The sequence below is a fragment of the Lampetra planeri genome, chromosome 35 (genome assembly GCF_965212315.1).
Source record: "Lampetra planeri chromosome 35, kcLamPlan1.2.h2, whole genome shotgun sequence".
Lineage (NCBI taxonomy): Eukaryota > Metazoa > Chordata > Hyperoartia > Petromyzontiformes > Petromyzontidae > Lampetra > Lampetra planeri.
Window position 1 is genome coordinate 6,205,684 of NC_136141.1, and position 27,674 is coordinate 6,233,357.

Below are 27,674 nucleotides of genomic sequence, written 5' to 3' on the forward strand. Positions count from 1 at the left end.
GTATTAGTTTGTAGGTTACGCGTGCCCCAGTGCAACAGGAAATCGAGCTGGATATCTCGACTATTATTATTATTCTTTAATTCCACAGGGCTCTACAAGAGAGCTAAATCATTTGTTCACAATTCTGAAACGGCATGCCAGTGTGTGTTCCTTGCAGGGCCCATTATGAGGTCATGTAGGGATTTGCTTTTCTGCGGATCTTCCGCTTGGGTCTCGTGATGCGAGACCTCGTAAATAAGCAACGAGTGGTGGTTTTCGCGAGTCCTCCGTGGGTGTTTTGTGAGCCCCCCCCCCCTCGGTGGTGTCAGCTACCGCCTGCTGAGGTTTAACGTGATCCCAAATGTAGTTTAATAAGGGTTCATGGGTGCAACCCTGTGGGGTTTGTGAGCCACCTGCAGAGTTTTCACGGAGCCCTTGTGCTGCGTTTGTGGCCTCATTTTGCTGGTTTCATGAACCTCTAAAGTGGTTTCACAGGCCACGCGTAGACGGTAAACAAACGTATGTATGTTGATGTCGAACTTCTGTCGCACCGTACGTAGCAGGCCATGCTGAGCAGAGGTGTGGGGGAAAGACAACAAACTAAACACGAAACGCAGTTCTATATTTATATCCGACAATCCCATGGAATAGCATTTATTTATACTGGAGGAAGCTGATGAGCTCTGAAGGTATTTTTTTTACAGATGTCCTGGAGTAGAATGTTGACAGTTGTCCCCCTAATTATAGAGTGATATATGTTGTGTCTGTCTCACAAGTCCACTGACCTGACACTGAGCTCACAGAACAGTTCAAAGGCTCTCGCAATTAATTGCGAAACGTCTCTATGAAATGTATAAAATGTCATTTTTTTCACACACGTGTATCCCCATGCTTTCCATGGTCCCACGTGGTGGCCGTGCCACTTGTTGCACTGCGTCTTGAGATGCATCTGAATTTAGGCACGCTCTGAATCCAAGTCGCTTTGGAAAAACAGTAAAGGCGCAGCCCTGCAAGTCCCCGCTCATGCCACTGCTGGCGACAGGGCCTCCACTCGAGGAAGCTCTGCAGTTCTCATTTCAGGCGTATTTGGCCTACGCTTCCCATGTTGGCCTTACGCCTAGGCCTCGGCAAGGCAAGGTAAAAGTGTAAAAACAACGAGCCTACCTTTACCCTACCTTAAAACCTTACCACAATACAATCACTCTACCCTACCCTTTACCCTTACCCCTTGGCATGTCGACACCTTTACCCTTTACCTTTACCCTTTTACCCGGTAAAAAGGGTACAATTACCTTACCTTGCCGAGGCCTACTTACGCCTTGCTAGGGACAGGAGCGCCCACACTTTACCCCACCACACACGACCTGTCTGATTGGCTAACCGGGGCGCACCCATTCAAATTTTCGAGGTGGACAGAGGCGGGGGAATAACATAACATCGACCAATTGTTTTAACACCCGCACTGGGAGATCACCGGTGACTTCTGGTTCGTATTGTATTGCAATCATCCTTCTGCACAATTTATAACGAGTAGTAATAAACAGTGTGAGTATAAACACACTCTCTCTCGCAGTCATATCTTCTGTGCTTTCAATCACTTTATGGCAAGAATGGTGTATATCCATTGGGAGCTGTGCGATTGATGCAGACACACGTGTGATAAATTACAGGAAAAACACACACACACACATCACGCACACTCATTTGCACAAGAGTATTGTTGACTTCAAGTTAACTTGTCCGCCTTTGCGATTCAACATTGGGTAGTTGTGGAAAATCCACATTCCTATGGGAGGGACCAACATGTAAACGTTGTCTCTTGTTGACGGCAAATGGAATGATGCACATTGTAATAACCCTGGTATCTCTACAGGACAGCCACCTGCAGATGGATACTTATTTTGTCAACCCTAGATATATGTTGAACTTCTTTCGCACCGTACGTAACCAACCCATGGTAATCGGAGGTACAGGGGAAGGGACAGTAAACTGATCACAAAAAAGTAGTTCTAAAGAAATTAGTTTTCAATGTAGATTTAAAAGTTCGTGGCTTATGGGCCACATCAACAAAATCAACCCCGGACTGAGATGCAAACTCGTAACCACCCTTGTTAGTTGAGTGTTGCACCACAGCACCTCCTGGCCCGATTATGTTCAGTGAAATAATCATTCGTTCAGACATCTTCAGTCATGCTTAAGGCGGTTGTGAATGTCTAATTTGTAGCTCGCGGCCCGATCTCCCCAGAGTGTGCTCTGTGTGCTCGGAGCATAGAAACTCCAAATTCGTTCATCTTACAGTCTTCCGTGTGGTGAGATTTGCATTTAATTTGCTGATTTTTACGAAATGTCACAAATCGATCAATCATCACCACCCGCGATCCATGCGCCGTTTGATGAAGGCTTATCTACGAGTTGTCGCCGTCTAGCTCCAGCACGTGAGCCAATTTGTGTGAAATATCAACATCATCATCAGCCGTGGTGTTGATAATGATGGCTGTGTGTTGTTGTCTTGGTGTGGTCTGGGAATGTTCTTGCTGTTGTTTTGCTGCCTTGCCCAAGCTTGGGAATTGGTGTACTTACTCAAATTTAAATTTATATACATCTGTGAAAAAGAGCTTCATAGCTCATCGGATTTCTCGAGGATAAATATTCTGATTCTGAAAGCCTCGCCAAGCCGCTGTCACCTCTAACGACACTGCGACGTAATGATCCACGCAGCACTTGCTCAGGAGCTCATTCCCATCACTCTGTATGAATTGCATGTACCACAGTGGCGAAATGTTAACTACCTCACCTGGTATACAGGAGGTCGTGGGTTAGATCCCTACTCTGACGCCTGCTGCTGTATATTTGGAATTTGCAGGTTCTCCCCATGGTCGCGTGGATTGTTCCCAGGGTCCTCCGGTTTTCCCCTCGACATTTAGAATCGACGACATGCGTTTCGAGTATTTGGCTGCTATTAATTTCCACTTGATTAACCACTTTGTCGAGCTCTCGTTTGTGGCCCCCGTGTTATTTTCTATGGGGCTTGTCGACCAATTCCCTTTTTGTCGAGCAGGTTACCAATGAGCTTGTGTTTTCCTGACTGCAAGCACGGCCTGCGAGCGCTAGCCAAGCTGTACGATGTCATTTTTGAAACGCTTGCCCAACAATCAATACCCACTATTCGGTAACGATTCATATGGTAATAAAAAAAAACTGTTCTGCAGCAAACATTTTGAAAATACAATTTTTATCATGTCCTATTGTGTATATCTCTTGTCGCCTATCTACATATGCACTATAAAGAAGGGTAATTTCCTGAAACGTTACCCATTATACATTTTTCCTCGTAAGTCCACGGCGTTATTTACGAATTTGTTAAGTTTTTTGAACGATATCCGATTTATATTCTTGGTTCTTTCGGTAAAGTCACGTAGAAGGGATATAAAACAATACAATTTTATACAATTTTATTGTTTTATATTTTTATTATTTTATTGTTTTCCTTCTACGTGACTTTACCGAAAGAACCAAGAATATGAATCCCTGCAGTCGCGAGAGCTTTAAATCAAAAGATATCCGAGTTATCGGTCAGAGCTCCTCAAAAGGGGCTCACTCATAAGCGTGACTGGAGCAAAGCGCCTCAGCGAATGCCATGGCAAGGAAATCAGCTCTCCGGATTGTACTCAACAACAACAACAGCGAGACTGCATTCGCTGTGCGGCGCGCAGACTCAAGCAACGAGAAGTCGACACATTCTTCGACCTTGTGGGCAATTTGATGTCTCCCTCGCCTGGCACGCAGGAGGCCGTGGGTGTTCGACCCTGACCCTGACGATGCTATTTGTATGTTTGGAGTCCGCGTGTTCTCTCTCGACATTGGTGGTCGCGTGCATTTTTGTCCGGGTTCTCCGTTTTTTTGCCCTCCATATTTAGAAACGTGCGTTTAGATTGTTTGGCCGCTGCTATAAATTCCCACTGGTGGATTATGTCCTGTAAGCTGCTTCAGTGAGATGTCACGTGTGGCCAAGTCGCCTCTGAATAAGTAATATTTTAAAAAACTTTTTTTTAAAGCACGCTTTAATGAAATGTACCGTACGGGTAATGGCAGAACTCCACGACTCCAGGAAGTGGTCCCGAGGCTTTCCATAATGTAAGGGGTCCGTGGTGACTTACAGCCAACGTCAGTTGAGCGTGGACAATTAGACCCAAGCCGAAACATAACATATAAAAAAGATGGTTTAAAAATATTTATTTTTAATGATAGAATATAGTATGGTCATCAGCATGACATAACTATACGAAGTTTGCAGTCGATACCACATTGGGAAGTGGGTTAAAACTGAGTTACAAGATTTGAGGATACGACAACAACAACAGACAGAGCGAGTTTAGCGTGTAATAAAAAGAGCTTTACCTGGTAAATAAAACAGTTCTAGTTTATTTGAATAACACTGCCCTGAGAGGATTTTTTAAAAGAATATATTTATTTTTATGTATAAAATATATAACAGGTGACATTTTGGATAATGGCCCTGCTAATAAGATGGCCTATTTCACAAAATGCCATAGATTGCATTTAAATTGACTCGTGGCAACACATTATTATCATGCCATTGCAATTTTTATTAAACTCACAAAGTTTCAGATGATTGCTTTTACAGTGAATGTTATGTTTCGTGAATGACCGATTGTCCTTCAAGCAGTAATACGTTACCACATTTGTTCATCATGTGACAACTCTATTCATTGAGCTGTGTTTGGTGGAGGGGAGGGTATTCGATATACATTTTACTCACCCAAAACATTTTTAAAATTTAGAATCATGGTATTGGTCACGAAAGTCTGCACATGTTAAATTTGCGTCGCGTGTGATTGCGCTCACACTTTTTTTAAATCCTTTATATTAAGTTCGCTTGCTTGCTTGCTTGCGTGCTTGCATGCTTGCGTGCTTGCTTGCTTGCTTACGACCGTGCAAATATTTCGGTCGTTTTTTAACCCACTTCCCGTGATCCAATCGAGCTGACATTTTCCACACAGACTCGTTGTGCGTGACAATTAATTTTCGTGAAATTTTTTTTCCAAAATTTTACACTGTTTAGGAATATTTTTTAAAATATTTAATTACCAATTGCTTAATGCTGGCAGACAATCATCTGACCCATAGGTGGCAGCCATCTCAAGCCAGAGGACGAGAGGACTCTAGCCGCCACGCATATAAAGGATTTAGAGTGAAAAACTTTGTTTTTACGGGTACATTTTTTTGGTTACTCAGGTTCATCAATTGGTTATTGCAGCACTTTATGACGCTCAGAATCATGGTAATTATATACCGCGTGCACACAGAGCTTGACGTTGTTACCCAACGAAGGCAACTTTATTCGGTCTGGGCGGCTCATTCGTAGAGAAACCCCGTTACCCCCTGACTTTACTCATTAAACCATTTTCAAAATCATGAACCCAACCGATTTTTTGATTGGCCATGCAGAACATGATACGGTAATTAAAGCAATTATTTCTATTTTTGTACGGGTGACTTTAGTTAAAATGGCATAATTTAAAATCTGAAATACAGTAATAACAAGGAACAAATGGAATTATGAGCACAAAGCAAAAGTGTCCAGTCTGCTATTTTTACCTCCCCCCCCCCATCTGCAAAGCTTTTAGGTGAAATTGGAAACTATACATGATTTAGGTTATGTGAATGTGAGATCAGAGGAAAAAACACGATGAGGTTAATTTCACTATTTCTTGGTAAGGCGAAGAAAGCGTGAAGTTCACCGTGCCTGTAGTCTGCTGTATTGATTTCGCCATCAATTACGTGAATGTTTGAGTGGAATTTAAACCTCCTTGTGTTTTGAAAGTCCGGTGGGAAAACCAAGTAGAGTTTCAATTGAAAATAATAAATAATGAACAGTTTAAGTGGGGCTTGATCGGGTTTTATTGACCGCTACATAAACTGGATTTATTTGTGTTTTTCTGCACTCAACATTAAACTTATATATAATGTGCCTTTACAACGTGCCTGCTGTCGAAGCACATCAGGATTCTTTGCTAATTAAAACATTACAATGGATTGTAGGGTAGAAATTACGACAAAGTGACAACGTGTAGATTTAAAGAACCTTATTTAATATTCAGCAAAAGCACACGTGTCCGATAGGCTTATAAATAATGATTTTAAAATTAGATCATAAAATCCAATACACTTTGCCCCAGGCTAGCAATATACCATGTTTACAGGCGCAGTTATTTGGCAGCGACGATCATGGAAAAAACATTGCGGGTTCGTGATGAACAGTGGTGGCTTGAGGAGGTCTTTATCCAGCAGTGGATTGACTATGGCTGATGATGACAATGTTGAACAAATGTAATTGTATTGTTCGGGATTGCTCTGTCAAATTAATACAATTTGCGTAACTCTGCTTCCCATTCCCAAAACTTGTTTGCTTCTCCTTGCTTATGTTCAAAGTCAACCCATTGGCACGAATTCCATATTGGCATGGCAGAAACAAGTCTGTCCTTAAAAGTGACAACTGGTGACTTTCCACACCGGCTGATTCAGCATTTGCTTAGGCTTTTAACTAGAGAGTTTTTTTTTCCCACGATGTCATGTCGAGTTGAAGAATCCATTCAGAAAACCCGCCGCACAGTTGTGAACACTCTCCATGTTAAAGAACACCGCCGCGGAAGCAGATGTAACAGAACTACTTCTGACATCCGCTCAAATGACCTCTTATCCAAACAAAATGGGGGGGGGGGAGGGGGGGTGGTAGGGAAGCGCTCTACCACCCGACCTGCTATGAATTCCAGTAATGTTTGTCGCGTGGTGGTCAAACATGATATTTGTCGTTCAGCTGCAGTTTTGCCAAATGAAAAGAAACTCCAAATTGAATATGACGTGGTGAGGTTTTTTTTGTTGCTGTTGATGCAGTAATCAGTGACGGCGCTGAGATTGTAATTAGTGACGGCGCTGAGATTGTAATTAGTGACGGCGCTGAGATTGTAATTAGTGACGGCGCTGAGATTGTCAACTCGCTACAATTGTAACCCCGATTTAATCACGGGTGGCTGAAACCCAGCTTCGAAAGCAGAGGTCTCAGCGGTGCCAGCTCTGACCTCTGAGCCACCTCGAGCCAAGAGCTCGAGTTACAAGTTCCAGCGTTACTTATGGCTCTTTAGCAACGTTTATGGCTCCGAATGTGAGTGTAATTAATTATGTATACGCGCCTGCAAGAAAAAAGCGCGTGCTCCATTTCCAGGAACACTTGAGTTAGGCGTGTACCCAATAAAAACTTGAATACACTTGGTGAACGATGTACCACTCTACACAGTATAAATATGTTAGAATATCTACGAGAAATATATTGAGGATGAGCGTCCATTTAAAATGGAGACGTTATTGAAAACATGGCGCTTACTCACAGTTTATTATATCCCTTTACACAGCGGCTATGAATTTGTGAAACTATAAACTATTTTTTATTATACCAGGTAAGACCCACAGAGCTATATAGCTCTTTTTCAGCAGCGAATTGGGCCACAAATCAAAGCTCAACGATGTGGCTTATCGTGTGGAAATGCCTAGCAGCCAAATACTCTAAACGCGTGATGTTGATTCTGAATGTGGAGGGTAAACCGGAGGACCCTGAGAAAAATCCACGCGACCACGTGGAGAAAGACACCGCAAACTCCAAATATGTTGGCGTGAGGGTTGGGATGGAACTCACGTCCTCCTGCATACCAGGCGAGGTAGTTAACAGCCCAGCCGACATTAAGCCTATAATGAGACGGTCAAATTAAAGTCGTTTTTCATGACATGAACGGCGCATTCACAAAGCAACAGCCGCAAACAAAAACAATCTCGAGCTTAAAGGCCCGCGTCACGTCCTCTATCTCACAGCCAAGGTCCTTAAAGGTTGGGGGAGAAATAATGACCGCTATTAACTTTCCTCCCTCGCGATTTTAACAGAGATGCAGATCACCTCCGCCTTTTCCTACAGCAGCGTACGAAACCGCCGCTCTCTTGAGAAATCAATGCGGGCACGCGTCCTTCCACGTCGTGTGGAGACACGCAGCGACTTCTTTCTGGTGGGTGTGATACGTTCACTTAGAGAGAGAAAAAATATATAATATATTATACACGTTCGAATTTTTTTTTTGTCAAGTGTCCCCAAATCTGTACCCCCGCCCTAAACCACATGTGTTGTGAGCTCGCCTTATCCCGTGGGTTGTTCATAATGAGGGTGATTCACCCTGTCACTGGTGCTAGCTCTAGCGCAGGGCACACAGGAAGGCTTTCATTTCTAGCCTAGTCGCCCTGTGCAGAGGCAAACCTTGAGCTTGTGTGAGGGATTTCTGTGACAGCATCAGTGGCAGCGGGCCTGGCCAAAGCTGTTGAGGCCTTCCTCTCTTTCTCCGCTGTCGCCGGCCACCGTTTCACGCGCTCACGGGGAACTGCTTGAGTTTGCAAGGCGGGTGAGTTGAGCGTTTGTATTGTTTGTATGTCTGGAGGGTTATTCAGTGGTCAGCTTAGAACCAAATGTCAGACGCGCTTAGTGCTGTGTGTGCAGTACTTGTGAATGGTTTTGTTTAGTTCGATTTCTGTTGTTCTTTATGTTCGTATTTTAGTCGGCGAATGATTTTCATATTTTTTTCGGTCACGATTTTTGTTTTGACCATGAACATTTCATTCTCGGCGAGCTTCTTTCCTGAGTTAACGTCGCGCGGTTACGGTTGAACTAATAATCCACCGGCGCAATACAATTCTGCCTTGGTGCGTGTTTTTGTTGCCCCATGCTTCACGCTTATATTCTGCAAGACCAAAACGCGTTGTTTAATCCGAGCAACTTCCTGCATGATTGTTTTGCATAAAAAAAAAACCTTTGAAAAAACGAACCATTCGGCGAAACCCAACTGAGCTAATTCATTGTCGTTCCAACAAAAGCGCTCTCCTTTTCCCCAGTGCGAGATCCTTCACCGCCTCGCTCTCTCGTTTGAGCAGAAGCGAGATTTGCCTGTCGACTGTCTCTTGGACCTCGCCATCATAAATTTCGTTGGCCAATCAGCCGTCCCCGTGAGTGAAAAACAGATGTGAAGCAGAGCTCTCTTGCAGACAGCACGTAGGGAGGGGACCGTCTGTTGGCTCGGTTGCTTCTTGGCGGACTCGTGCAGTGTTGCACCCTGTTGCGTCGACCACACCGCCGTGGATTTATGCCGCAGTTGCTGCGGACGTGACTGTCTTGCGCACATGGCTGTCAGAGTACGGTTGGCAGTCTCTCTCTCTCTCTCCAAAAAAAAATCATGTTTGTTTAAAGGATAGTTTATTTTATAGTTCACTTACAAAAAGAGTCAAAACGTCAGCGTGTACTTCGCCCGGTTAAAGGAGTTGAGCGGTCGGGTGGAGCTCACTTGTGATTGGGGCCCCGAGCCAACAGGAGAAATTCCACGTTGCCGTGGCAGGAGCCGGTGCATCCGCAGGATAACCGCTGCTGACTTCCTTTCAGTTGTGAGTTCGCACAATACGACTGGATGTTGAATTATCTTAAGTATGGAATGTAAAAAAAAAGTTACAAATAAAATTATTATAGATGATTTTTTTTTACTTTGATTAATTGGATTTCATGGCCAGCTAGAAGCCTTTCCAACAACATTTCAAGATGCATTGTTTTGCAAGTGCCCTGTCACCAACATTCCATTCCTCGTACCTCGTTTGTTTTTCTCCATGAAATATTAAGCAAAATAAATATCAGTAATCGCTCAATACCTTTGAGTTTTTCAAATGCGTTTCCATTTTTTTATGGCCACGGGCAAAGAATTTCCAGCCACTGCATTTGTACGCATGCATGCACTTGTGAGCATTGGCATGCTGGAACAGTTTGTACAGCCACGGTGGCGAGATGTTAAATACTTCGCCTGGGATGCAGGAGGTCGTGGGTTCAATCCCGACCCTGGCGCTTGTATATTTGAAGTTTGCATATTCTCCCCGTGGTCGTGGGGATATTTCTCTGGGTCCTCCGGCTTTCCCCTCCACATTTATAAACGTACGTTTAGAGTATTTGGCTCTAATACATTTTCACGTGATAAGCCACTTCGTTGAGCCACCAATTTTGACCAGGTCACTTCTGCAAAATGACTGTATATCTCAGTGGGCCTTACCTGGTAAAATAAAAAAAAGTTTCAATAGTTATTAATTTAGTTTATTTTGTACAGCCACACACCCACTTGCACATATGTCAGAAGCCCTCACCTTTCCATGGCCATTTGTTTATTGATAGACATTATAATAATCTAACAACTATAATCATCAACATGAATTTTTGTTAAGGAGTCACAATCAGCCAATGTAAACGCTTAATGAAACATCAGCAACCAATGCTTGCTTTATACACAGCTGTGTGCTGCTGGTGTTGTTACAGCGCTTGACCCACAATTCGGAGGTTAAAACCCCCTTTCAGGGCTCACCTCTCTCTGTCCATTACTTTTATAGGTTCAGTAAAATGAGTAACACTCCGTGTGGGAACTCCACGATGCCTATTCCAAGGAGAAAACGGACCGTAGTAGGAATATGGATTTTTTTTTTCAAGCTTTGGCTTATCGCTGCTGCTAATGGCAAGGAACAAACACAAATGTTTGTTTGAGCAGGGAGACATTAACAACTTATTTTGAGCATGTTATTTGTTTTGAAAGCAGCGTGTCATATGCCACAAAATATGGGTTGCGTATTGCTCTATTTAGCAGACCAGTGATTGTTGTGCTGCAGAGCTCCCTGCTGCCTTTTCTGCTTGTGCCACGTGTTGTATATCACAAACGTCCGACGCTTCACTCCACTAAAGTGGCTCCCTTTACATTGAAGCATACGCTGCACTTCATAATATACAACACGTGGCACAGCATGGAAACACATTGGGGAACTGAATGTTAAGGTCCATCATATAAACCAGACTTGGGAGCCACCTTGGTGTAGAGCCTAACGCACACCCGACCGGCAATCCAACAGTACCTGGATTTGATTTACAGATAAGGATTTCAATTCTTGGCCAAATTATTTTTTTATACCCCGATACTATATTTCACATTTCCTCTGGCCACGCACCAGTGGACAATCGGTGCACGTTTATGATGCCAATTGGCACACTGCTCGTGGTGGGGCCAAGTAGCAGGTTTGCCCTGGCTCTTCCAACCCGTCCGATGCTACGGGAAGCAAGGGTTCGGCGAAACTTGCACTTCAGTGGCACGGTCACTGAGCGGTGGTCTGCTTTGCTTTGCAACATTCGGCTCACTGTTAAAAGGCAATCGTGGTGTCCGCGGTGACCCTGTTTGGATCTAGCTCTTGTTGTCGCGATGTTGCGAGTCAATGCAACTGGGCACTGCGTGGAAAGGGGCCACGTTTTTTGAGGAGTCGTTTGTTGCCAGGGCGCGTTTGCCGTTGCCTTCGCCAAACGCCAAAAAGAAACACAAACAACCCAACCACGTTGACGACCTCAATAGTGGCCAGCAGACTTTGACCTTCCTTATCACTTCCACGCCCGTCGCGATGTCCATAAACGTCGATTCCAAAGTCTCACTTTGCAGGCTTTGAAAACTGCACACTTTGTATATTTTTAAGAATCGTCTACAATTTGTTTATTTCACCGGGGGGTTTTATTTTTGTTCGTTACACCACGCTGATGCAATTCGAGTTTAAATCTACGGTCACCAGCAAATTGGCGTTGAACATTTTCTGCCGAACTGTCCGTATTTGTTCATAAACACTGAGCAGATTGTACATTCAAAGGTGGGGGTTTGGGGGGGGGGGCATGCTGTGTCCGGCTATCACTTGTATGCACACGCCCGTGTAACATTTTGGCAGCAAACGCTCGCGAAAATCCCCCTTAAAAACCCCGTTGCCCTTAATTGGAGATGTGTGCCACGCGCAAAATGTCACGCTCCGAGGTGGGAGCAAGCCCGCACGGAGGGATCCCGGAGGTTCTGGCAACCACGTCCTGTGACCGTAAGTGAATGTGGTTTAGTTTGTATTTGCCCGTGCCATCCATTGTGTGTATAATTACATGTATATGTCGGTGACGCAAGCCTTGCTCTGAAGCAAACTTTATTGGCAAAACTCTCCCGACACGTTTTTCGGGTCGGGCCGCGCGTTTGTTCGGCGGCCTTTGAAGAGGCCTTGTCCGACAATTCGCTCGGGGGGAGGGGGGGGGCAGCTTCTTCAGGAGCTGAATTGGGGTAGGTCGGGTGGAACTAAAGAAGCTCCCCCAGCACTCGGAACGAAACGTCGGACATCGTGCTGAACAGCACCACGGTACGACCGGAAACGCGTCGGAGAGCCATGCAGCACAACTATGAAAACCGCCCACGTGGTGACCTTCATGGATACCTGCCAAAAGGAGCCCTGTAGCGTTAGGGTGGTGGTTGGACTGGTGACTGGTGTATTTCAAGCCGTCGTTCACCTTTGCGTTGCCATCTCTTTTCTGATCATACATTTTTACTCTTCTTCTAAAAATCCTTTGCGGTGAACGCGATGTGCCTGTTACTGAACACACACATCCTGCGCAACTTAATCGAAGCGAATTAGCCTCCGTTGTGATTGTTTTGAAATTCCATCTCAATGACCTTAACAATACTTTGTAAAGCTTGTCAAGGCCTCCACGAAGTTGACTCAATCTGAAATGACTTGCAAAATGCTGCCCCCCTACCCTACTCTTTCCTTTTTTGCTTACCAAAAAAACCCAATGGAATTTCTAATTCACTCGAAGCTATAGATATGAAGGTTCTGCACGTCGATTCAAAGGTTTGCCATTCACCTCTGCTGGCAACACAAACGTCTTCATGGCAGGCATGATTAATAGGTCTTTAAAAAGTACAACGGTCGCCAACGAATATAATGTTTAGCATGAATTCGTCTCGAGCGTGAGCAGAGTATTGTGGTATAGTTTGTGTTGGAAACTTTCGAGTTACAGGAAGGTTCAAAGAGAGCGGTTGTTTTGGATAAACTGTCCGCCATTGGCTCAGGGCCCCCAGTGGAGATGAGTTGCTGCCCCATTGCTTATCTTACCAGAGCCACTTTCACTTTAGATTGACCAAGTCGTGAATGATCCATCATTCACACCTCAGATTAGCGCAGTTGGCTACGCGCGGTGCGAAAGAAGTTCAACATACACGCATCAATCAATCATAAACTATATTTTCCCGTGACATCAACCCACTTTATTAAGCCATATGTGGCAAAAAAAATCTCTGTTAACATGCAAATGTTTTCATCAGCATCATTGCTTGGATTATTATCAAGCAAAGCCATGAATCTTCATGTTTTCCTGCAAAACGCACTGAACTTTACTGTTCTAAATCTCCCTTGCCTGCCATAGCAGCATGGCTGATTTAATGCCCTATAATTGCCATGTTTCATGTGTGCTTCCAGTGAGACCAAAACAAGCCAGATAATCAGACTTTGGATTATAAACAGCCAAGATGGGTCCCCAGAGGGGAGCCCCGTGCGTGCTTGAATTGGACTGAATTTTACAAAGTTGGGAACCATTGTAAATAAGTGCCGCCCACCGGCTCGCATCCCAAGTGACTGCAGTGGGGCTTGTTTTTGTTTATGTGGCTCATGTTGTTCAGGTACAAGAGAGCCAAATATTTCGAACTTTGAGCATTGACCACAAGAGGGAATTGGGCATCAATAACATTGCCGTTTTTTGTTTATACGAATACATTTGAGCTAATTCTAGCTCAACCCATAAGAATGCTACACATATAGTACCTTGGGAGGTGGCGTGGGATGTAGAAATGTTTTTTGTTACCAAATATTGGGGGGAAACAGTGTTGCAGTACTCTGGCTGTCGCCTGACGGGGCTGGTTGTAATTACTGGCGAAACGTACTCGAATTTTGTAAATGTTGTGGGTTTACCCTCCAACACACACTGGTGTACTGAACTAGTAACGAATTGACATGTTTTGTTTACGTGACAAACCTTACGAATTGGCTGTGTTGGGTGGTGGCGAGTTTAACGACACATTTACATTTACGCGATCTGACTGAAAAAATCTCTATTATGGAGTTGTGCAGTAGTTAGTGCACTGCAATGTGAACCCAGCGACCTGTATTTGACTGTCATCCACAGTTTTGGGCCCTCCATTCACCACCTTGCATTGACCGGTGTGGTGATGTAGAGTCAAACAGCATGGCGAGGGCCTATTCTTATGACTCGAGAAAGAGTTGGGGAAAGTGAACATAACCTGCTGAGCTCTAATTCAAATCAAAGTTGCATAATGCTGTCGGTGGTCCACAACTGCAGTGTAAATTCCACATTCCTATAACAGGGACCAGTCATCCAATGCGATTACCACTTTTGACTCCCTACAATGTGGTATTAATTGTATTGACCCCAGAGAGATGATGGCCTGAGTTCACCCCCAACTGAAATACAAAAAATTCAACCTTCCGGGCATGAGTTTAACATTCTGTCAACAGCACCATCCGTCCCATGGATAGACTGATCCCGTCCATGACAATGTGGAATTGTGGGCCCGAGGACTGCCAATTTGAGAATGGGCCCCGTCCGCTGCTGATGTGAGCACAGGGACATATTCTGGATTTTCGAGACGAGCGGTTGCTGTACGTAAAGGGGGCCACGTGTGGGTCCGCAAGGTCTGGCATTGCTCATGGCAGGACAGAGAGAAAATGACCGTGGAGTTGTTGTTTTTTAAAGTCTTTGCTGGAGAGAGTTGGACGTGTGGCAGGGTGTGGCTTGTGCATGGAGGAGAGGACGGGCAGGAATGGGCATGGTGAGAAGGGCTGGTAATGTGTTGCGGTTGTGGCGGGCAAAAGCAATTAAAACAGTATTTTACATTTTTTTTTTGGTATCTGGCACAATTGACGAGCGTGTGTGCGCCTGGTGCGAGATAGGGCTTCGGGGAGTGTGGCGCGATATGTAACCGGACCACCCAGTGCCGCGGATGTTGATAACAAAGGGGACAAAAGCGGCCCGTGTAAACACAGCACAGATGCCTCTTAACTCAACGCTGTGTGTGGATGCCTCTTTATTTTCACTTGTCAACGTTTCCTCCACATGTACGGGAGAGTGTGGCATTCGTTTTTTTTGTTTGGGGGTAGCCTGTAATCACGTTTAACATCGGCTTTAATGTAAACCTTGCACAGGTCCCCGTTTTCAAAGTGCATTGTGATTTTTCAAAAATACATCGCTTTCTGTAGGGATTAGTGAGCATCGTGAATGCGTTACGGAGTGATTTTATTGTTAGGACGGTGGGGGGGTGGCGTGAAGTGGTGACATGGTGCTTAGTGCAGTGCGCTGTGAACCCAGTGCGCTGAGTTCAATTCCTGGCCATGGCCAACATTAAGTGGCGAGTTATTGCTAAACCGCTCTTAGCCTGACGCCAATTCACCATCTCTCACGGGATATCGAAGTGAAGCAAGGTCAAACAACGATCATGACCAACAAGACATCGTGAGGAGGCCTTGATCTCGTGGTGGATTGACAAAGGGCTGTACATTATTATTATTGTGATATTTATTGTACGGATTTCTATTAAGCAATGCGTTTAAGAGATGTATTGGCGGACCATGTAATGGCCAGCTAGCACAGTGGTCAGAGCGATCAACTTCCAATTGCGAGGTTGCGAGTTCAAATGGGGGGTTGGCTCGTCCCATCAAATCTTCACAACCGATACGAGATCACTTTGTCAGACGTTAATAGCGGTTCTCCTCGGGAGAGAAGACTGGGCCCTACCGTGGGTGATGCGAAATGCCCACCACTGGCTCAAGTCTGGCAGAATCTCCGAAAGAGGTGTCACAATATACTTAAAAAAACTGAAAGATGATCGGAAGAATCAGAAGTTTTTTTAGCAGAGTAAATAACCCATTGACCAGTGCGACTCTTTTTCAAGCGTGACTCGGCTAGGAGACAGTCAGAGAGCGTTACCAATTAATAAATAAACACGATATAAAAATTAAAAAAAACATAAAAAAAATGTATTAAAAGCAAATGATCTTATGAAACGATTATATTTGTATCGTTTCGACCTCTTTAACGTCCGTTTAAAGGAGTACAGAGATGGCAGAACGGTGATCCCTGGAGAAGACACCAAAGCGTGTTTGAATCTTAAATCAACCTTTACTTACAGTGTTGCTCCCTTGTTACATCTTGACACACCCTGCCTCGACAACTGCGGTGGCGTTTAAAGAACAAAAAAACACCCAGTCCATTCGACACGCCCTTTCACTTCTCGAAGAAGAAACAAAACAACGTCTTGGCGCTGTCAGTCAGCCCCCCGGTAAAACGAAGCGATGACTTCTTTATCGGGCATTCTGACAGTCTGTAATTGCGAGCGAAGGTCAGTTTGAATGAGACCTTCTTGGCTAGAGTTGCCTGCATTGAAGGTGACGCATGAAGAAGAATGAACACGATTGCTTTTTTTTTTATTTACCGAGCTCATGAGATTGTAGCCTTTTTTTAAAAATTGTTGTTGTTGCAATTTCAGGTTGGAAATTCACCAACAAACCTGCACTGACCAGCATGGTGAAGTACGGTCAAACAAAATCCTCACGACTGACAAATGCGGAGTGTGGAGGCCTTCATCCAGCAGTGGATTGATAGAGGCTGTACATGACTATTGTAAGCATGGTGTGATCATCATTAGGCATGAAACAATTCACCCAGCTCACAAATACATGTATTGTCAGAATGAAACGCCTCACGATTCGATTCAAGAATATTTCCACTCGTTTCTACATTCGTAATGGTGTACGTAGTATGTCAAGGCGATGACTGCCTACACATCGATAAGAATCGATTATTATTATTGCACCCACGGGTTGATCCATGTGTCATGCGTGCAGGTTATCAATTTACATCGATCAACCGACGTATCTTCACGTGCCTGGCGGTCGCCCCATATACGCTTATAAAATAATGCTGTTTACAATCGCAAGCGACCAATGCGATGGGCCCATCCCTGTTGCTCGCTGGCAGTGGCGACCGCTTCATAAAGAGGAGCAGTGATTTATTGTACTCGCAGCGGGCCAGGTAGGCGTTTACAGGAAGCGCACATTGTCGAGATGGGTGCGGCGTGACCGACGGCACCGTGCCGCTAATGTAGCGACTAGCCCGAACAAGTACGGCCTTTCTTTCCTACCCTGCTGCACCTTTGTCAAGGCATTGAAAAGTGGGATTGAAACTGAAATGGCCTCTGCGAACGGTACAATTTTGGCGCCCGGATTCCCGCGAGCGCTTCTCAGCAGACCGAGTAATCGGTCAGCGGTCTCGTTTCCTTATTTAATTGCTCGTACAAAAATAAAAACTAGCGCGCAACCTGTGCACCTTTTTTCGTGTGTGTTGGGGTTATGCTGACCTCTCTACACTGTGATGAAGTGTCTGGCAGAGAGGCGTCGTAACCGCAATGCTTGACTACCAGTTTTAAAAGTTCACGGGGTTGACCGAATCCCATGCGTCGTCCTTTTAGGGTCGTCGGTAAAATAGCTAACAGCTTTTCGGGATGACAGCAGTGGTTGTCCTGTGGATTAAAGGTCTTTACCATAGGGATGTGGAATTGATGAAACTGGCACATGGCTGCCAATAGAAATGAACGCCACTGCATGTGCTTAGCTTAATAAAGTATATATGTAGTTTCATTATGTTTTGGTTTACATCCCACAGCCTAAGTATACATATATATAAAATTGAAATTTGTGATTATGTGCATCTGTTAAAAATGTTTAGCGTACTTCCCGACATGCAACAAACTTGAAATTTGCCATGTGGGTACTTTCCAGACTGTACACCATGCACAAAATATTAAAATCGACTTTTGTATTTTTTTGGGGGGAGGGGGGCGCAATGCATATATTTTGCACGGCGAGTGAGTGGTGACGTCACATGCGTGATGTCACCCGCACGCGGCAGCGTCACGCAGTGTGCCTGCTGACGTCACGCATCCCCCCCCCCCCCCCCCGTGTATTAATCCAAGACAAGAATCCAAGTCCCAGGCGAAGCCGGGTAGTAAAGCTAGTGCAGTATATAAGAGCATTGTATTGACCTCTCTTTAAAACCAATTCAGAGTTCATTGAAACCACGGGTCTCTTTTTCAAGGGAGACTTGCGTGACCCTAAAAAACACTTTCACAGCCAACCAATGTAATTGTACCATGTGATGAAAAATAAAACACAACCATTGAATCCAAATAGACTGGTCATTAATAAACCCAATAAACACACCCGATCCCGGTTTACAAATAGCACAGGCAAAATTGAGAATGTGCAATGAAAAAAAGATCTAATAAAGTATAAGAACAGAACATTTTCTCTTCTTTATATAACCTGCAGATGAAATAACACATTAAACACGTGAAACATTGCAATGGCGACCTGGGAAAAAAAAGAGAAAGCTAAATTCTCAACAGTTTGTGTAAATATATTTTAAATCAGAAATAGATCGCATTTCAACTTTAAACGAGGTAGCAATCGTAAGACGTCTTTATTTCCATCATACAACACTGGTGGTCCTGAGAACCCAGTGCCCTCATTTGAACATTCATCATCGCCCACTCCACATGGTGAGAGATATTCCCAGGCCGCCTGACTTCGGCAACGGCGAGCGGCTGCTACGGAACAGTTTCCTAACTGCTCACGGTCAGAGTTCCCGATGTGGTTTAAACTCCCCCATCCATCCACCGACCTCACCCTGTCCCCCCCCACCACCCCTGCAGACGCACGACCTTCTAAATTGTAAACACATTTCGTCGTGCTTTGAGGAGGCTCGGTGGGATGAATTTCGTTTTTAATTTCGCAAACCAAACAGGACGAGTGCGTGTGTGCGCGCGCGCTCGAGAAATCGTTCCCGCTGAGATGTAACTGCTGAGCTCTGAGCCGCCACGGCACTGGACTGATTTTTCATTTCGTAAAATGTTCTGCTGGCATGAGAAATCGCTAGGCATGGCTTACACATTATTGCGCGTCCTAAAAGGTCGTACTTTTCAATTTAGAATAATGTTTTTAAAACGATTTGGTGGCGGCGGAGTTGGTTCGCTTTGCCGTGCGGCGAGCCGGGGCCACCCCTGTGTTTGATTCCAGGCCACAGCTCACATTCGTGGCACACGAGATCTGAAATAATATCCGAACTGGCCCTAGGCCTCCTAGACACCCCCCCCCCCCTCCATTATCATTATTATTTCCATCGACTGAGCTTTGTGATGTGTACTGCCGGAGAAAGTACAATAATCGACTCGGCTTAAGAGTACTACACGGTCATATTTGTGAGGTCCGCTGGCCATAGCAGAGCTTTTTCAACAACACTTACCACAACGATGCAGATTCATTGAGAGATCGTTGTCATGAATGCGTTCGATTTTAGAGCGAAATCACACTCTCCGCTCCCTCCCTTCCCTGCCGTGCCATAAATGAGCAAAACGTAGACAGTGCTCACCAACTGTTGGTCGCCCTGAACCTGTCGTGGAAATTCCACATTCACATGGAGTGGGGCTGAGTCGGATGCGTGTCGGATAAGCCGAAACACTTTACTGCCCTTAAAGTGGATGGTGTTGGGGGGGGTGGGGGTGGCACTGAGTCAACCATCGGACGCAAATTTGAACTCGCTGCGGGAGTCCAACACTCTGATGAGCCTTCCCCGACCACGTACATTGTGCAAAAAAATAATGCGATAAAACATAACCAAGGAGCAATGTAACTTTGTGGGGGGGTGGGGTGGGGGGACGAGGGGGAAGGAGCTTGCTAAGCGGTCGCCAGGCTGACGGTTACTAGAGTTGTCCCCGCCTTCAGGGTCAGTTGGAGGGTTAAGTAAATAGTTCCTGGGCTTTTATTACGTCAGTGCCAGCTGTCTGGGAAAGCTGGGGGTGTTTTCGTTGTTGGACCCCCCCCCCCAAACCCCCCCCCCCCACCGTTTCCTTCCCAGGCCCCCCCCCCACCACTTCCACCCCCCTCCACTCCCACGTCCGACTCCGCCGCAGAGGAGCGACGGTCACACTCCTCCCGAGCGAGCGTCACGCCAGGGCGCGGCGTTTCCCGTGCATCTGTTGGCAACAATGATGTCGGTGGCGATTGAATGGCCGTGTCGACATCGGGTCCAGCTTGTTGCACTTGTGCCGATTATTGTAGCACCAAGGTGGCTTTCTTTCAAGTTTGTTAGTTTTTTTTCTTAGCAGCCCCCCCCCCTCCTCCCTCCCCCCACCCGTTGTTGCGATGGTTTGGCAGCGTGGGGTTGCAGCTCCAGGATAAATAAAGATGCCGATTCTGACTGTGGCAAGGATGTGATGTTGACATTTTCAAATCTGTACAGTATCTATTCATCAGTGGTTGGCCACTGATACGCGTGAAAGACCCAACGCAGGAGATGCCTGGGTTTGATCTTCCACGAAGCTCATGATTCATCTAAACCGCATCCACTGCACAAAGCGTGGCAGATGCGGATACCTGATGCACAAACGGAAAATGAAAAACTCTCCAGTAGTTTGCGACTGTGGTCATCCAGAAGAGACCGTGCACCATAACGAAGCAATGCCTGATTCACAAATACAAAGGAGACATCACAGCGATAACCACTCCGCTGCTCCTAGCACGGTTGTCCGGCTTGACCACCTGAATGTGAAGATGTAGTTGTTGCTCTGCCATCTACATCAGCAGTACGAAAGAAGAAGGAGTGGTTGTCCTTTGGAGACACCGGCCACCGCCATAAGTTATTTGGAATTTCCACTATGGGCAAATGTTCATTTGTATTATTTGAGATCAAAATTGCCCTATGCTAATTTGAGTGATGGAAATTGGACTTTGTAGCTCTGATCATCTGTATTTCCCTCGAGCAAAGGTAATTGTATAGGTCACCAAATTCCCAGCCCCACCAAAGACTTAGAATGTACTACTGTATAATTGTTCATAAAGTGAACATTCTACATAATTTATCCTCAAAAAATAATTGCCCAAGAAGCCCAATGTCTTCAGATTCGGTGAATGTTTTGTTCGTGGATAATAATAATAATAATGCATGATGCAATATTATTATTTTCCAGATGGTCCCCAAAATCCAATGAATTTTCTCACCAATACATGTTCAAATGTGAGTCATGCATGTGTTTACATGCAACATTGTGGCTGTGCAACCCCATCCAAGAATAAAAAAAATGCACTCTATTATCGTAGTATTTATTCTATTCTCTTCTTGCGTATGTAGGGCAATGCGTTCAGCGTGTTCATGCCATATCTTGATTTGAGCTAACGACATGCATATTTCGATTTAAAGCTTTCGTGACTGCAGGGATTCATCTTCTTGGTTCTTTCGGTAAAGTCACGTAGAAGGGAAATTTATATTATATTATTATATAATTTTATTAGGTTTTAATTTTATTATTTTATTACTTCCCTTCTACGTGACTTTACCGAAAGAACCAAGAAGACATGCATATTGCTCTCGCGACGGCATTGGTTGTCTTTAATGTGACAGGAAAACACGTACGAGGTGGGGGCCTCTGTAAGAAGGCTACCGTCCCCCACCCAATAGAATAGAAGAGCATTTCGATCGAAAGCTTTCGTGACTGCATGCATTCATATTCTTGGTTCTTTTGGTAAAGTCACGTAGAAGAGTTCTACGTCAATTCCACGTGACTTTACCGAAAGAACAAAGCAATAGAAGAGCATTTTTCATGATATTCTTTCATATTATAAAATAACATTAACCGTGCAGCTGCGTACATGACACGCAGTTGAAAACTCGTGAACGAGAAGACTTGTTTTTGCTTAAGTCGTACACTTCCACATGATGAGCCATTTCCTATAGCTGTCGTTTGTGATAGCCAGGTCGTTTCTGAGAAAGAGCTAAATAGTTCAGAGGGCCTTACCTGGCAAAAATAAAAAAAATAGTTTAGTTTCAACCAACATGCGAACTTGCAAAAAAAAATCAATCAATCGCCGACGACTCATCACACCCCAGCTCGGGGACCATCTCACAGCCACCACCCAAATTGATCTCCCGCGACTTTTATTTTACGACTGCCGATAATCCTGAATATTTTACGAAGAAGACCAGTTGACAGAAAGGTCGTGCTTGGTTTCGTCTAAACGGTGACAGTGTATACACGAACACGTGTTATAGTACTTTAAATTAATCTGTTGATATTTATATGTGCGTGCAGATGCCCACTGAAACAGGAACTTGATAAAGTGACTCAGATGAGCTGTTGACAAGCAACATAGGGGTCCTGTGCCGTCTTTACCACCACTGTTGGCGCTAGGCATAGGGGAACTCGTAAGCAAACGCTTCGTGCCCCAGTGGCCCCAGAGCCATGATAAAATACGGGTAAACCAAAACATATGCAAGCACATTGACTTGAAAATCAAGTTCATCTCTCTCAATCCACAACTTGTCTGTATCTCTCTCCTCTCATCTGACGCCACCACATCTCCGCCTCGTCTGCATCTCTCGGCTCAGCGATCTTTTTGCCTTCCCAGTCTCTTGTCTACATATCTTCTGAGTTTATACATCTGAAAAAAAAAATTCTGCTTAGGGCACCCAATTGACGCCAAGCGCCGCCACTGCACGGGACACTGACAAGATACCGTGGGCCCCGTCCCGTGTTTCTCAAGCGGAACGCACAGAGCCCCGGCCGCTCGCGAGCTGCCAGATATCTGACGCACGGCGCGAGAGAAGTCACCTCGCCTCCGCCGCCACCGCAATCGGTCTTCTAAACCCCCAAAAAAATAAACACCATCGTTGTTGCGAGCGCACATCGTCGGGTGTGTCCCGAATTTGATTGACTCAAACTAAACGGCCGTTTCACCACGTTGCCAAGGGGGGCGCTTGCTGTGGTAAAAAAGAAAAAAAGGGAAAAGCCACATGAAACAGAAACATCCACTCGTGTACGCGAAAGCACTTACAAAAAATATAACATATAACCAGCTCGAAGCCTGTCGAACAAAGCACAGGCCAGGTGCGTGCGATACATATGTTGGAGTGACAAATGTACAAGTTCTGGGCATTTCGGGGTAGTCACAAGAGGAGACGCTCCAAAGATTTGCGTGGAGTACTTCTCGGGAAAGTCAAAGCAAGGGCGGGTCGATCGTTGAGTGAAAGGGCGGTGGATTTTCGGAGAGTTGCGAAGGAATGATGAGCCGAGAGCGTGCTGCTGTGAACAAACCCCGCAAACCGGTCTGACGGACGCATTCCAGGCAGATACAGGTACAACGTCGCCTGTTCACACCACGGGAGCCTCCTTGCTGTGGACGAATCGGGCGGCGCGTGAGGCTACTGGCAGTCCCTTGGAGTCTGGATTTCAGTGAACCCTTGCTCGTTTCCAGATCACTGCGCTGGGAAAAAATTTACCCGTAAAAACAAAGTTTTTCACTATAAATCCTTTATATGCGTGGCGGCTAGAGTCCTCTCGTCCTCTGGCTTGAGATGGCTGCCACCTATGGGTCAGATGATTGCCTGCCACCATTAAGCAATTGGTAATTAAATATAAAAAGAAAATTCCTAAAAAGTGTAAAGTTATGGAAAAAAAATTTCACGAAAATAAATTGTCACGCACAACGAGTCTGTGTGCAAAATGTCATCTCGATTGGATCACGGGAAGTGGGATAAAAAACGACCGAAAGATTTGCACGGTCCTAAGCAAGCAAGCGAACTTAATATAAAGGATTTAGAAAGGTAGCGGGGATGCGCGCCGCTATGTCCTCTGGGATTTTTTATTTCCCTTTCTCAAGGTATCGACCGTGCGTTCTGGGAGGCGTCACAGCCACGTGGTCAAAGTCGTCCCCTCCTGAATGTATTTCACAGTTCAAGGCCCGTTTTCCATACAGCCGCACCTTTCATTGTTGCGGTTTGGCTACGTGTGGTGCGAAAGAAGTCCAGCGTACATACAGACCCCCAGTTATTTGTTTGAGTGCAATTGGAAAGTCCGATCCTCGATAGCGCGGCTAACAGCGTGCTTCAGCCGCACCGAACCTCACAAAAATAATATTCAGGGTCTACCTTGGCTCCTCCCACCCTCATCCAGTATATATACAAGGACTGTTTTCTTGGAATTTCTCTCACTTGATACAGCTATCGTGCTGTGACGGTTCCACCTGAAGACGGAAGCTTGTGTTGCCTCCGAAACGTCGTGATTTTTATTTTATTTTTTATTTTACTTTCATTAATTTTAATTTTTTTACCTACGTGACTTTACCGAAAAACCTAAGAATATGAATCCTTGCAGTCACGAAAGCTTCAAATCTAGGATAGTGCGGCTGTTTAAGATCCAGTGACAAGCATTGGAAAGCCTCTCATCGTGAGCCGTCTTCAGATCCCAACGTTTCTAACTTACGTGCAGCTCAACTTGCGAACCCAAAACTCTCGTTGTATAACTGCAGCTGTAAAGGTACTCATTGCAAAAGAAATGGATTCAGTCTCAATGGTCTTTACATTGTGAACTGAATTGCTTTTTTGAGTCATATTGATTGATTTAGTTGGTGCTGGGAGCAATTACTCATGATTTAGCTTTTTCCCCATGCTCTCAGGGGTCCGTAGTCTATTTGTCACTTGCCCTACGCTATAATTAATTGTATTTCACAAACACTGACCGTGAGTAAATGCAGACGTGCTTCTCCAAGTGGAAAGACGCTCTTCAAAGTAACAAAAAACAAACGGGCAATAATGTATGCATGGCAAACACAGTGCATGCGCTTGTAGTCCGAATGATGTAGTTTTTTTTATCAAACGTTTATTCCATCTATTACAGGTGTCATGAAAAATACATCGAGGCTCAAATAGCACAAAAACAAAAACGTATGAGAAGCAGGAAGCAAAATAAAAAGCGACCCATTCTTATCCTCCCATTCCTAACCCACATGATGAATATTGCCCTGCTGGGAAAGCCCACCCGACCTTCCCATATTTTTCTGTGAACAAATCATATCAATGTTGGGCTGGCAAACGACCAGAATGATTCCCAGCTACGAGATGAACACTCAAGAGGAGGAGAAATGAAACAGAGATGATTTACAGCCGACATCTAAAACCTGCGCATGTATTGTGGTGGGGTGAGGTGGAGGGCATGAGTAGTTTTTGTATGCCAAATGCAGGGTTTTCTCTTCGAGGATTAACTGCTGGTTGAGACTTGGGAGGGCGTGGAGGGAGGTGCATGCCTGTAGTGCGGAACCTTTGAGGTGGGGTTGGTGGGTCACAAAGGGATCATCGCGTCCGAGGGCACCCACTAGCCGGGAAGAGAGGCATGCCTGCAGATGGCAGTACAGCAAGTCGGTTGTTTATATTTTTTTGCATGCATTTTGAAATGTTAAGCTACAGCTAAGCGTGAACTAGTGCCGGTCACGTGATGTCCTTTGTACGGCAGTGCTGTGAAGTGATTGGTATCTCATTATGGCTTTTTCAAACAAACATTTTACTAATCACATCACGGCTGTGGTACAAATGTTGATTCACATGGCCGAGCTAAATACAACCAGCGGAGCCTCACGTCATGCCGCGAAATTGGCCTGGGAAATCACACCAGAGGAGCACTTTTTCGGTGTCGATTCAAGAGCCCTCTCCTACCCCCCACTGCATGGCACATCTTGGTTATCCCATACAGTGTAGAGTTATTCACCTCATGCCAAGTTTGAAGCTGTACGGACATCTGTGGAAACTACTGGACGTCTGTAAAAAAGAGCCTCACGACTCATCGGATTCCTCCAGTAAAAATAAATATTCCTCCAGTTTAAATAAATATTTGAATACAAAAATTTATATTCTGATATTCTCATTACCGATTTTTAGGGAATGTCACTGGACTAGGGACGCTGGCGATGATGTAATGCTCAGCAGCACACTGAACTCGCAATGCAGGGGTCGCCGGTTCAATCTGCTGGCGTGGTAATTGAAACAATGGGGCAAGTTAATTAAATCCCCACCTCACCCCTCCGTCTGCCCAGCAGTATAAATGGGCACACCACAGTTAGTCGATCGTCAGGCAGGTCGTGTGCGGTGGTGGGGGAAAGATGCTGCTGCTGCTGCTTTCACCTTCCCGCACCTCCGATTAGCATGGTTGGCTTCGTACGGTGCGAAAGATGTTCAACATACATACCCTGGCTCGCCAGGAGAAGGCGATGCAGCAAGTGGGTTGATCTCCATCTGTTTCCATCTGGACAGGTGGCATTACAGCGTTGCCACCTCCTTCCCACCCATCGCACGTGTGGGTTTTCTCCGGGTGCTCCAGATTTCCACCACTTGCATAAACGCTCCATAATTGGTCGAAAACATCTCAAAAGAATAACCCAGTGTAGCAGGATCCTCTTACAAAAAAAGAGTCCTTGGACTTTGTGAGACGATGGCTTTCCGAGATGGGTAGGCCAATGTTAAATGTTTTGTCAGCAGTGGTGTGGGCAAGCGAATGTTGAACTCGACCCTTGCCGTTTACTGGACGAGGACGAACTAAGCAAAAATAAATCGAATTTTCAGCAATAGTGGACGGTGCATTGTGACTTAGCCGAGACCATTCGAAACTCGCTGCGCATGGGAACGTGGTTTAGTCTGAATTCTCTGACATAGTCATTGGCCCCCCGAGCGATCCAGCCATCTAAAGTTATGACTTCTTGCGATTATAACGAGTGGGAGTGGGTTGATTTGACATTGATCCATTGCACGTGCTGTACATGGCAGGGGAATGGGTGGGGGGGTAGGCACGGGAGAAGGGGTGGTGTGGTGGGGAGACCCAGCACCTTCTTAAATGAAACAAATAATGAAATAAATGTCAGGAAAAATTAAGCTCTTAAGCTTGTGCTCATTCATGTGGACAATAGTTTTCTCTCAAGTTTTCGTGCGCCGTGCTGTCGTCTCCACAGTCCCACGCAGAGTTAGCCGAGCTTTGCGCCGGGGTCTTTACGGTTAGACACATGCTTGGAATAACTCGATTGGACAGGAGGGGAAACACGAGGCTTTCGAGAACAAAACACCGTGCGCTCGCGATGAAGAAAAACACGCGAAAGGCGCCGCTGCACTTGTCGGCCCAGTGGCGTGGCCATGGAAGTGTGCAGGCGGTGCAACTGCGTCGTGGAGCACACGACCCGGAGATGCCCAGCCACTGGGCCACGAAGAGATGGGATTTTGAACAGGTGGTGACCGCATTTCAAATCATGCACCAGGGCCCATTTCAATCAATGGCCGTTGAGCCCTTAACCCAAAAATGGGTTCTTGGCGCAACCAAGGGTGGCAAATGATAGCAAATATTTCATTGAAACATTTTATCTCGAGATTACAAATATGTATAATAGCAAGGCCACTGTGGTAGCTTTTTAAAAATGAGAAAACAAAATGTTATTAAAGCAGGATACTGTGGGATAGTTTGCTGGAGAATATAATTTTCGTTAAAATATTAGGTAATTTATCGTATATTTTATACCTACGTGACTTTACCGAAAGAACCAAAGAGTATGGATCCCTGCAGTCACGAAAACTTCAAATCTAGGATATGAAACGTGTATGGAATATAAAAACATAATTACCGTGTCTATAAAACAGACAAGTGAATAAGCTAAAGCTTTCTGGTCATGGTGCGTACTGGTATTTGCCACCCCAGGTGGCACCAATCAATCTCATTGGCTCATAGGCTACACCATTGTATTGGCCTGTGGTCGGATGAATGAATTTGGTAGCTTGGAAACATGTAACAGAGTGGTCTGCATGTGAAGGCACCATCAAAGGGTAGGTGGAGCACTGCAGTCAATGC

At 45.2% G+C, this 27,674-nt stretch overlaps 1 protein-coding gene across 5 annotated transcripts in view; it reads left to right on the forward strand.

Moving 5' to 3' along the window:
• LOC144730343 (neuronal-specific septin-3-like) overlaps nucleotides 1-27,674 on the forward strand; it is a 257,761-nt gene that overhangs the window by 152,909 nt on the left and 77,178 nt on the right. Inside the window, exon 1 of one of the 5 annotated variants that reach the window (XM_078611093.1) lies at nucleotides 8,219-8,438. The exons of 3 other annotated variants lie outside the window; for them this stretch is intronic. Coding sequence is in view for 1 of the 2 variants with exons in the window: in XM_078611092.1 (XP_078467218.1) it covers nucleotides 11,862-11,952 (91 nt within the window). In the remaining variant the exon portion in view is untranslated. Of the gene's footprint in view, nucleotides 1-8,218; nucleotides 8,439-11,818; nucleotides 11,953-27,674 lie in introns of those variants that run through there. One more of the 5 variants, XM_078611092.1, reaches the window with a different exon arrangement.